The 12,246-nt window shown below is 45.7% G+C and overlaps 1 protein-coding gene across 4 annotated transcripts in view; it reads left to right on the top strand.

Moving 5' to 3' along the window:
* Positions 1–12,246, top strand: part of MAP2K6 (mitogen-activated protein kinase kinase 6) — a 125,938-nt gene that overhangs the window by 63,484 nt on the left and 50,208 nt on the right. Inside the window, exon 6 of one of the 4 annotated variants that reach the window (XM_036341334.1) lies at positions 7,090–7,143. The exons of the other annotated variants lie outside the window; for them this stretch is intronic. Within the exon in view, the coding sequence (XP_036197227.1) occupies positions 7,128–7,143 (16 nt within the window). The 5' untranslated portion in view covers positions 7,090–7,127. The remainder of the gene's footprint in view (positions 1–7,089; positions 7,144–12,246) is intronic. 4 annotated transcript variants of the gene reach the window in all.

Raw genomic sequence — 12,246 nt, 5'->3', positions numbered from 1 at the left:
ACCAGAGGTTGCTAAGGTGCTGGGCCTCACTGTCCCAGCTGTGCTGGGCACCTCTCGGGCCTCCCAGGGCTGTCCCTCTACTTCATAGGCTCAATGTCACCGTTCTGGCCACACTCCCAGTTGCAGCCACCACCAGCCAAGGCCCTTTCCGTTCTCCATTGCGTTTTCCTTTGGCTTGTCCCCCCGGGCACATCTCCCCTCTTGACCCCAGTGGCTTCCTTCTTCAGCCATCCCCGGGTAACCAGAGGCTCCTGCATTCTGGTCAGCGAGCGGACTGTCTGCAAGGCCCGGATGTCCTGTTGGTTCCCTGCCTCACCTTGGCTCTTTGCAGCATTGCTCAGAGCATTTGTTTGCATGGCTGGCTGCAGAGGTGCTTTCTCTCCTTTCTTCCGTCCTGGGGTTCAGGGCTTTTCCACATGGCGACTTTGCTAGAAGAAAGGCTCCCCTGACAGCTGAGGTGCTGGTAGCTGTCGCAGGTGATCAGTCATGCGTGCTGTGCTAAGGCCCAGGGCAAAGGTCGCCACTCCCAGCTCGCAGGCTTTGAAAGGGACATCGCCAGTCTTTTGATGACAGTGGCGAAAGTTACAAAGGAGCCGGTTTTTCTCCTCCTCTTGGTTTGATTAAGAGCATGGATTGTGGAGCCAGGCTGCCTGGGTTCAAATCCTGGCTCTTCCCCTAATTAGCCTTGGGCGAGTTACTTAACATCTTGGTTTCTTAATCTGTAAAAGAGGGATAATACTAGTACCCAGGTCATAGGCGCTGATGTGAAGATTCTGTTATATAATATAGTTTATTTATATATATAAAACATTATGTCAAATATAAAAGGACGTTACATGATATATTGCATTTATATCATATTGCATTATATTTATATTTTATTATTATAATACATGACATATATGCTATTATATATAATAACATTACATATAAGATATAGTCTATAAAGTATAGATATATAGTTAATATATGTAAGCCCTTTAGCAGAGAGTGGTATAAAGCAAGCAGGTGGTATATAAGAGTTTAGTATTATTTTTGGTTTGTGGAGATTTTTTTTTTGAGGGCGGAGTACATTTTTATTTTTGACTTATAATCAAGGCTGATTATTATTATTCCTCAGACTCTCCTGGGTGGTTGGTTGTCATTTCTGTCCTTATTTTAAAGATACAGCAGCTTGCAGGGAGTAGGCACTGAGTGAGTATGTGTGGCTTGATTTAAATCTGAAGCACAGTAAGCACTTGGTTCACTGAGAGTCTGAGGCAGTGGAAACATCTGGAAGGTTGATCTCCAGGTTGCTGGCCAGGAGATAAAGCAGTCGGTCCACCTGCCCATCTCCTTGGGACCGCAGAGGGCGCTCTTGTTTCCAGTGCTCCTCTGCTTTGGCTCTGTTTCAAGGCTTGGGTTTGGGAGAAAGATTCAGAGGCCAGGCCCTGGCCCAGCCTTTGCCCATGCCTTGCCTCTCTGCAACATTCTGCAGTTGGGAAGCAGGGGATCAAACTGCTATCATATTTGAGGTAATAAGAGTATTTTTCCTTGAAGTATTTTTCTTTTTAAGAGCTGTATTTCATGATAAAGTTGAGCTGTGTAGTGAGGCCAGTTTGTTTGTTTTTTTAATTCAAAAAACACATTTTGTGAGCATATTCCATGCCAGAAAAATCTAAATAGGATCCTACCCTCAATGTAGTTCTAGTCTAGAAGCACAGTTTTGTAGACACACACACACACACACACACACACACACACACACACACACACACTAAAATGTAATAGCAGCACTATGCTAGGAAAGTATTTTGGGTACTTGTAGACACAAAAGCAAGAGGGTTCCATTGAACCTGTGTGTGAAATGGGATGGGCAGGGGTGCATCTTGAAAATGTTGAGGGAAGAGATTTTATTGGAGCTGAATCCAAAGTGTTGAATAGGTTTGCATGAGTCAGACAGGGAAAGGAAGCGTATTCGAGACAGAAAACAACATGAATAAGAGCGCAGAACCTCCAGGCATCCTGGTGGTCGGAGAATTACAAGAATCTGCCACGGCCGAGAAGTATGCATGAGGGAGAACAATGAGCATTAACAGTAGCGGGTGGCCAGGGGTTATCAGCGGTCTGCTGGAGCTGGCTCGTGTCTGGCTCGTGAGAGAGAGCCATTTATTAACTAGCCAGTAGTTTTGCAAGCGGGTTGTTTAACTGTTGGTGGCTTGAAATTGACAGTGGTGGAAATATTTACACCATGGGATCAGCAAATGCTACATATCAGGCTCCCCTCCCCTCCCAGAGTTGCTTTTCCAGCACTCAACTGATTGTCATGCCGTTGTATGCCACTCGGTCATTACTCTTTAGGGTCCTTCTGTGTAGGCCGGATGGAACCAGTGCAGGCTGGCTGGCAGGGGAACAGTATGATGAGATTTGTAACTTAGGAAGGCAACTCTGTGTCTTTGCTCTTGTCCCTGAGGAAACAGGCCAAGCAAGGCAGATATTGGGGAGTGTTTTGAGGGATAGCATTTGAGGGAAAGCAAAGGAAACAGGATTAGACAGAAGGAAGAGTTGAATGACAAAGGCTGGTCCCATAGGGATGCTTTGGAGCTGGAACGGTTCCGCCCAGAGGCACAGGGGCCAGCCAGGCCCTGATACACCTGCAGTCACTGGATGAAGGTGGCCCCTGTGGTGGGTACATAACCACAGTGAAGTGGCTCTCTTCCACTGGAGAAGGCTCAGCAAATAGGGGAGGGAGTGCCTCAGGACTGAGGCCATTCTGGGTGCTGCACCCCATCATCCACATCACTCTGCTGCAGTTCAGAGGACATATGAGCTCCGAGGGCGGTGGGAGGTGGGAGGCTGGGAGAATGGCTGGGAGAGGATTCTAGAAGTCCACGTTAAAGATGATGAAGGCCTACAGTAAAGCAGCAGCCATGGGGATGGAGGAGGTAGGGATGGGGAAGTGGAAGGTAGGGTCCATGGCACGGGTTCTTCTAAGGCAGCGGTTCTTAACTCGGGGCAGGGGCTGCTTCCAGTGTCAGGAAACATTTTTGGTTGTCATAACTGGGGCATGTGGGGGTGTCTGTGTATGTGCTCCTGGCCTCTCATTGGTAGATGTCAGAGGTGCTGCCAAGCATCCTATAATGCACAGGACACGCCCCCCCCAATAAAATAATATCAAGCCCCAAATGTCAGTAGTGCCAGAGTTGATATGATATTAGGAGTAAAGGAAGTGTAAGAAGCCTTCTTTCTCTGTCCCTGCCCTGGGAATCTTGGAATTGAGTCCATGATCGATCGAGTACCAGCTGGTTAAAGTGGAGACAGTACTTTACTGATGGACAGAGAAGAGAAGAACTTTTATAAGCAAATAAATATCACAGTTATTGATTGGTTTATAATAATTGATTTCCTGTTATTTTTAGAAGTGTTAAATACGTAGTGGGAGGAACCTTTCTTAGTCCTTTCTCTTAGATCTCTGTAAATCCAAATTGGTGGCTTTCCTCTTGGGTGTAGCTCTTTAATTACATTTTCTTCTATTTGCCATTGACCTTGGGCCAGTGGTTCTCAGCCTGAATGTAAATTAGAATTACCTGGGGGAACTTTTAGACATCCCGATGCGCCTGCTGCATTTGGAGCTATTAATGAGGACTCTAGGGATAGGACCACACATCATTATATTTTAAAGGTCCCTGGGGACTCCAGGGTGTAGCCAAGGTTAGGAACCACTACCTTGGATTTAAAGGACCAAAAAAAAAAAAAAAATGTCCTCAACACTAGCTTTGGATGCTAAAATAAAGAGGGAAATTTACTAACCTGTGCAGGTAACTATTTAGGGCCCGAAGGTTATAACTATTGTATTTGTATTATTATATTATAATAACATAATATAAAATGCTTCAGATTTTAAGGGCTGTATTCAGACAAGTTTATTTCCCAGCAACACTATAGAAATTGTTTGCTGTGGTTTGGTAGAAGCAATAAAAGAAATATCAGGAAGCTATTGTGACTGGGCTGATGTCTGTATTTCTGGCCAGAAGGGCTTTTTTCATCAATGAGTCCAGTGACAGCCTTTGAGCATGATGACAGCTTCCATGTTCCAGTGATTAAATCATTACCCACAGAAGCCAGCCTTAACAGAGTAAATGATCAGGACAGATGTTCTGCCTCATCCTAGAACAGCGGTTCTCAACCTGTGGGTCACGACCCCTTTGGGGGTCGAACGACCCTTTCACAGGGGTCGCCTAAGACCATTGGAAAACACATATATAATTACATATTGTTTTTGTGATTAACCGCTATGCTTTAATTATGTTCAATTTGTAACAATGAAAATACATCCTGCAGATCAGATGTTTACATTACAATTCATAACAGTAGCAACATTACAGTTAGGAAGTAGCAACGGAAATAATTTTATGGTTGGGGGTCACCACAACATGAGGAACTGTATTAAAGGGTCGCGGCATTAGGAAGGTTGAGAACCACTGGACTAGAGGGAGTAACCTTCGAACATTGTCAGGGGCATCTACATATTTGATGACATTACTTGAAGAGAACCTAATTAGCAAAACTAAAGGTGATATTTTTTTGTTTGTTTCATGTAGGGAGATAGAGGGCCATGCAAAAGATAAATTCAAGGAACTTTTTAAAAAATATATTTTTATTTATTACAGAGAGGAAGGGAAGGGGAGAGAGATAGAAACATCAATGATGAGAGAGAATCATTGATCATCTGCCTCCTGCTGCCCCACACTGGGGATCGAGCCTGCTACCTGGGCATATGCCCTGACCAGGAACTGAACAGTGACTTCCTGGTTCATAGGTCGATGCCCAACCACTGAGCAACCCTAGCTAGGCTCAAGGCACTTTTATAAAGATACGTTGAACTATTTTGAAACTGTAGATATAGGGATACTAGTGTTTTGTGGGTAGGGACATTTTTTAAGGGATCCAATAGCATTTGGTTCACCAACAGTGTTTTTGTCATCTTACAAATGAAAGATTCTAACCTTGTGGTGCTGGGGTTGCTCAAGCATTTCATGTCCAAGGCTGAATTTGGAAGATTTAGTGCTTTCTTTCCGAAGCAAGAGTTAAGAGAATCATGACTTCCTAGGGCCATGTGGGAGGTGGCCTACAATGTTGTGAAGAGTTTCCAGCCAGGAGCAAAGGCACAGCTTCTCAGCTTCCATCGTGCTAGACATGCGAGAGTTGCTTTGTTTATTGCACGGTGATGGAAAGTCAATAGGATTTTGTCCACTCTAAGTAACTGAAGACCCAACAAAAGTAGTTGCAACAACAGGGGTATTTTTACCCTCTCTGCGGAGATACCTGGAGATGCATCACTGTTCCAGGGCTGGTTAATTCAATAATTCAGCCATGCCCTGGCTTCACCTGGTATCTGATTTGCTTTCTGGTTCCCTTGACTGTTTCTTCCTGGTCACATGACAACAGCAAGAGGAAGACAAAGAAGGGGGCATTTCTTCCCCTGGGTCTTATATTTTAATCAGGAAGGAAAAGCTTCCAGGAGCTCCCCCGCCTCAGGTTTCAAGCCTGGAGCCCAAAGCTACATAACTTGTTCACCCTTAAACTCTTAAAGGGGTTACTGTGGTTGGCATACACTATGGGTTAGCAAACTTCTTTAAAAATCTGATGGTGAATGTAGGGCGCGGCTATAGGGTTAAGCCTCGGACTGACCTGTTGGCAAAGCCACTTGCCTCTGGATCTCTCTCTGTGGCCTCAGCCAGGCACAGGAAGATGCACCTAGACCCAGCTTATTCTCTTTGTCATTTCTTCATCCATTCCCCGCCCTCACTCAGGCTTGTGAACCCTTGGCTGAGCTGGCTCGGCACAGGTGAATATTTTGGGCTTTGTGGGCCACATGTGTTCTCTGGGCCATGTCCTTCTTTTTCTTTCCTGAACCCTGTGAAAATGTAGAAACCACTATTACATCTAGGGGGGTGTGCCAGGCATTAGCTGATCAACAACGTTTCATTTCCTAAGGTTGGTGTAGGGGTCCACCATTGCCACCCATTTTCTGAACATCACTGCGATTTTGTTAGCATATTGAGTGGGCAGCCAACTGTGTTTGCCTTAATATCTAATTTGTAACATTGTTGTAATGATTATTAAATGTGATAACTAAATTAAGCATTAGACTTCTGATTAGATTGCAATAAAACACTAATTTTCATGAGATTTTAGTTGGTTCAGCATTCCTCTGTTGTGGGGAAGTGTGGCCTCAAAGTTCCTTCTCTTGTCCATTTATACAAATTTAAAGTAATTTTGGCAATGGATAATTTGATGAAGAAAAATTGGGTTATAAATTCCGAGGACTTTAGTTGTTCTTTCATTGAAGTGGGGTTACTATTCTCACTGTTAGGTTAGACTGGGTTAACACCCCTAACCCCCAAATCTCATTTGATGTCCCAAATGAATCAGCAGGGAAACCTACCCCACTCAGTGACTCAGTGACCCAACCTGATAGAGCAGCGGTTCTCAACCTGTGGGTCGCGACCCTTTTGGGGGATCGAACGACCCTTTCACAGGGGTCGCCTAAGACCATTGGAAAACACATATATAATTACATATTGTTTTTGTGATTAATCACTATGCTTTAATTATGTTCAATTTGTAACAATGAAATTGGGGGTCACCACAACATGAGGCGCTGTATTGAAGGGTCGCGGCGTTAGGAAGGTTGAGAACCACTGTGATAGAGGCTCTGCCATTGTGTGGTTGCACCATTAGGCGCACATGGCCTGCTCAGTCTGTGTGACAAAGACAGATTGGGGAACAGCACTGAACTTCTCACTGCCTCAGGCTGTAGGTGACATATTTCACTGGCCAGAGGGATCACATGGGTTACTCTAAGAGCAAGGAGGGCTGGGAAATATGGGAGAACAAATGGAACATTTAGTATTACTATCCCTTCCACAATCCCAGTGCTCTATTCATATTCTTCAGAAGGAGAGAATTGATGACATTACACCCATTATAACACCAGTAGCTCCCAGTCCTTTGCCTTCTATCTTAGCTTAACTCTTGTGGGTATTTTTTTTACATTATTAGATTACATTCTTCTCCTTTCCCCTGCCTTTTCCTTTTCTTATACAGAATTGTGTCAATAGAAGTCAGAATGAATGAAGTAGAAAATGATAGAAGTGAAAGGTATGTCATCATTGGATTTCTAAAGTATGAAAATTCAATAGGATTGATCATTGCAAAGTCAAAAGCACCTTCTTTTGCCCTTGGGATACTCCTCTAACTCAGTGAGTTTCAACGGGGAGAGCTGCTACTCCCTAGAGTATATCAGGCAATGTCTAAGGACATATTTTGGTTGACACAAGGGGGTGGGGTTGCTACCAGCATCTAGTGGGGAGAGGTCAATATATTACTAAATATCAGATATGTTACTAAATATTGTGCAATGCACATGACAGCCACCAACCACAGGAAATTACCAAGCCCCAGAGGAATCGTATGCACATTATAAAGTTTGAGAATTACTGCTCTTGGCTGGTCTCATATTGTGGTCCCGTTACTACCTATAACACTTTTACACTGGAATACCAGGGCTCCTTCTAAAAAAGTTATAATTAACTGCCTTCCTTCCTTTTCCCCTCCCTCTCTTCCTCCCTACTTTTTCCCCGCTTCTTTTTCAACATAGGACCTGCTCTAGACCTATTACTGAATCAGAATCCCAGGTGGTAGGACCACAGTCTATTAAACAAATACCCCAGGACATTTATATGACCCTGAAGTTTGAGAACCACATCCCAGGACAAATCTTAACTCTACAGTTATCTCTATTTTCCTCCAAAACTTTGGACTTAGGTGGCCCAACCTCACAAGTAGTGTCAACTCTGTTGAGTTTTTGTGTTAATAGCGCTGTCATTCTGCTGCTGCCCCCAGATTCCCACCTGGCTTTCACCCCATTATTGGAATACTTGCATTTAAAAAATGCGCAGTATCACCCAGATTCAGAAAAAAAAAAGAGGTTTTGTTTACATCTGTTGCCTTTCTAGAATGTTCCCACTTCTGTGCGTGTGTTGCTCCCTTCAATTCCAAGTGTGTTGCCGCTGAGTCTGTCCTGTGTTTTCCCGGTGCCCACTCATCTCTGGTGTCTGCAGTCTGGCTTCTCTCCCCACTTTGCTACCCGATCTCTTCTTGCTAAAGTCACCAGGGCCTTTTGTATTTTTGTTTTCAGTGACCTTTTTGAGTATGTTAAAGCAAACCTCTTAGAGGTTGGCAACCTTATAAAAAATCATGGATCACGGATCTGACTTTTTTGCTGGTGCGCGCAGTTGAGCATGACTCTCAGCCTCCAAGCCAGGGAGAAATTGGATCTTACCCTCCCTTTGCTTGCCAACCCCCAGGGTAGGAAAGTAGTCAGTCACTGAAGACTTTTATGCTTAAAAACATGTTTTACAAATTCAGGTTTACTGCAATTTTTTTAAAAGCATGAAGCTAGTTTTAGTTTCTAATTCACTTAATTACCAAATTTCTTCAGATAAATAATTGCCCCTATGATTCTTGTGATGTGTATTGCGCTGTGGTTGATTCTGACTAGGCTCTTGCCTTGTTTCATAGAATGCACCCCTATTCAGTGTAGCTAAGCCAGGCATTATCTTCCCTTTGGACCCACAAACGAAATCTTTAAAATCCAGTGGAAGGGAAAGTACTCTAATGGAAAGGAAATAGAGTAGGAGTAAGAGTGCACCAAATGCAGGGCATTCTTCCCCCCAAAGCCTCCCTCTCTCCCTCCCTTCCTTCCTTCCTTCCTTCCTTCCTTCCTTCCTCCCTTCCTTCCATCTCCCATTCCTTCTACCTTTCTTTCCCTTCCTTCTTTCTTTCTCTTTTTCACACGCTCAGCAAACACATTCCAGACGGTACAGTAGGCTCTGGGGAGAGAACAATGAAACAGACTCAGCCCCTTGCCTTTGAGACGCTAAGGGTTTAGCACAGGACAGTGTTGTCATCAACTAAAACAATTTGCTAAACATGCAGGGAAGGTGAGGGTCCAGTGGGCCGGGAGGGAGCGATGAAGACGGGGTGAGTGGAAAGCAGGTCGAGACTCAACCTTGAAGGGTGAGCAGGTATCCCGCTGCAGCAGTGTTTCAGCCATGGCTGTCCCCTGGGTCCAGGGAGGGAAGTGTGAGATTTCCTGGGGCATCTGTGGGGTCCTGAGGGGGTGGGGACAGAGGAGGCTGGGGAAGGAGGGGGCACAAGTCTGGATGTTAATGTAGAAAGGAGCAGGGCTGTGCATCAGTGACAGCTCAGAGGCCCGTGGCTTGGAGAAATATGGGGCCCTGAAAGATGGGGGGGTCAGTAGGAAGACCAGTGCAAAGTCTAGCTGAGACTTGACAGATGGGGGTTTGGTGTTGAAAAGTTGTCTGGGGTCATAGAAACCTTGATAGTCACACAGGTGAGAGGCGCAGGGAGAGAAGAGGCCAAAGACAGATTCTTAGGTCTGGGCAACTTTTTTTTTTTTTAATTAACATATTTTTATTGATTTCAGAGGCAAAAGAAGAGGGAGAGAGAGAGAGAGAAAAACATCAACGATGAGAGGGAATCATTGATCGGCAGCCTCCTACATGCCCTACACTGGGGATTGAACCCACAATACCGACATGCACCCCGGCCGGGAATTGAACTGTGACCTCCTGGTTCACAGGTTGATGCTCAACCACTGAACCATGCCAGCCGGGGCAAGGTCTGGGCGACTTTTGATGGGGGAGGGTAAAGGAAGAGTTGCCTTGAAAACCTGTGTGGTGCAGATTTAAAATGCTCACTGCTCTTTCCAGTTGGCTGTGAGAAAGTGCTTTTTATGGTGAAAAACTCATGTCCCCTTATTCCTTCACCTCCAGGAGTAACTCAGAGCAAATTGCTTCCCTTTCCATGCGACAGCTCTGGAAATGGTTGGGAGACAGCTCTCCGATTTCCCTTGATCATTTCCTCTCTGGGTCACACTCTCCCTGCAGTCACGTGTGTCCCTTCCCCCCTCCCAGGGACTGTATGGGACATGGCTTCTAACCCTCTTACCTGTACTGCTGGCCCGGCCAGCAGCAGGTGTTTGCCATGAAATGGGAAGCATAAGGGGAATGCCTTCCTCCTTCCGCAGACATTTCTTTCTTCCGATTTTTATAGCCGCCTCTGCGTGAGCTGTTGGGCCAGTGCGCCTGAGGGGTGGAAGAGGCAGCTTGGGGACCCGCCGAATAGCCTGGCTTTGTCTAGAGGCATGTTTTTCTGACTGTTGACGGTACCCGACAGGGTGGTTTTTGTTCTGGGGAGAGCTGGTTGGAGAGAGCAGGCCGCTGAGAAAGCTGTGGGGCTCCACTTCCCTCTGGGGCTGCCTCCCAGGCCCGCCCAGGGAGCTGCCATTTAGCATCCCCCGGGCACCCTTTGCCCAGCGGAGGTCATCTGAGGCCTCTGCCTCCTCTGCCCAAGTCTCACACTGATAGCGAGGGGAAGAGAAACTGTCACCGGCTTCTCCAGCTTCGTAGTAGCCAGGAAGGAGCCCCGCTGAGCGTGATTTCGTTTTCATCATCAGTGCCATTACAAAAACAGAAAACCCAACAACAGCTGTGTACCACTTTTCATAACTTTCCCTCCACGGTTGGCAGTCAGGTTGCTTTCTTTTGCAGAAAACACGATGTCAGTTCTCGTCAGAATTTATGTGTAAAAACTTGAAAGGAGACAGTTTGGAAAGGAAGGCGAAATTAGTGAGGTTTTCAGTTTGCATTTGGAATGAATCACACATTTGGGATTGTAATGTGCAAACAGAACGCTGGATTTTCCTCCTCGGGCCTTCCTGCTCTCTGTCCCACCCCTGGGCACGTAGGAGCCTTTCCCTGCAGGCTCTGACTGGAGCAAGGGGAACCCAGGCAAGAGAGAAGTGGAGAGCCTCCTGCCCGTCATCAGCAGGGAGCAGGTTAGCATCTCCTGTAACCCGGGTCTGGACTCTGGTCAGCTGATTGGTGTGGCAAGTACATTCCAGCAGGGGGAAAAATGCTTGGCTGGTCTCTGTGGCTTCCAGAACATGCCGTCCTTCCATAAAATGACCCGAGAACACAGAGTGCTATTGAGGGCAGCTGGGTTTCTATGGAGCCCTCTACTTCTCTCCCCCGAGGTCAAGACCAAGGTGGCCCCTGACAGTGAATTCTAGACCAGTGGTCTAAAAAGAAGTTTAGGTTCCAGGCCCAGTCCTGCCCATTATTACTCTGATGGCCTTGGGTAAAGTTCTTGCCTGTGTAAAGTTTGTAACCACCCTGAGCTACAGCTTCGCCTTCCTTCCGTCTGTATGCCATGGGTGTCCCCCCGCCCCACGCCTTTGCTCATAGAAACAGGTTATACTTGGTGCGTGGATTTAAAGGTTTATTCACAGGACTCGTGGGGCCCGCAGCAGTCTCGGTTTCTTCCTCTGTAAAGGGTAACATGACTTCCACAAACTGAAGGCCTTATTCCCGCTTCGAAGATGTATGATTCGCTTACGTTATCAATTAAATGGGCGTTTGGTGGGCAGGTATAGGAAACTCCCTGTTGCAATATTGTGTATTTATAAAAATATATTCAGAATTTTAAATAATTAGAATAACAAGGGAACTTTTGATACAGAATTTGTCTGTTGAGGTCTATTCTGCCATAGAATCTGTTAATGGTAATACTAACAAAGCAGAAAAGTGCATCCCAATATTTACACGGATCACGGTTAGAGTCAGTGATGACTCATGCCCTGGCCAGCTGGCTGGATCCCATTCTGTCCTTCTGGTCAGTGTTATACTTGAAGCTGGGTATTCCTCAGCCGGTTATATCTTTCTGAATACTAGGCAGGGATAAGGAGGTCTCCATAAAGCAAAGAAGATGGGAGTAAGGAAAGGAAGAGTTACCATATATGATGATTTCTCGGAGAAATCCTGAGCTGGTCTTGTGTCTAATGCTTAAGAATATCTGATTGCTCTGCTCTGCAGGCACCATAGCCATTTGGTGCTCAGAGGCTGACGTGGGTTAGGAAGTAGGCCATCTGCAGTCAGGAAGGTTTGAGGTGATCAAGGGGGAAGAGGTGGGAGGAAATGCCATTGTGGTGAGTTTCCTTTCATTGTGTATTGATCAATTCTTCTAGAGGAAGGCTCTGGACCGAGTCCCTTTCCATTTTCGCCGCTGCTAGGTTGACTATTAAACAGTGGTTTTAGACTTGGGTGGTTTTTGATGCGACAACTGGGAACATGCTGGAAATACTCTACTATAAAAATGCTAATATGGGCAAATCTGTAA

The sequence above is a fragment of the Myotis myotis genome, unplaced genomic scaffold (genome assembly GCF_014108235.1).
Source record: "Myotis myotis isolate mMyoMyo1 unplaced genomic scaffold, mMyoMyo1.p scaffold_m19_p_17, whole genome shotgun sequence".
Classification (NCBI taxonomy): Eukaryota; Metazoa; Chordata; class Mammalia; order Chiroptera; family Vespertilionidae; genus Myotis; species Myotis myotis.
This window is presented reverse-complemented; position numbering and strand designations above follow the sequence as displayed.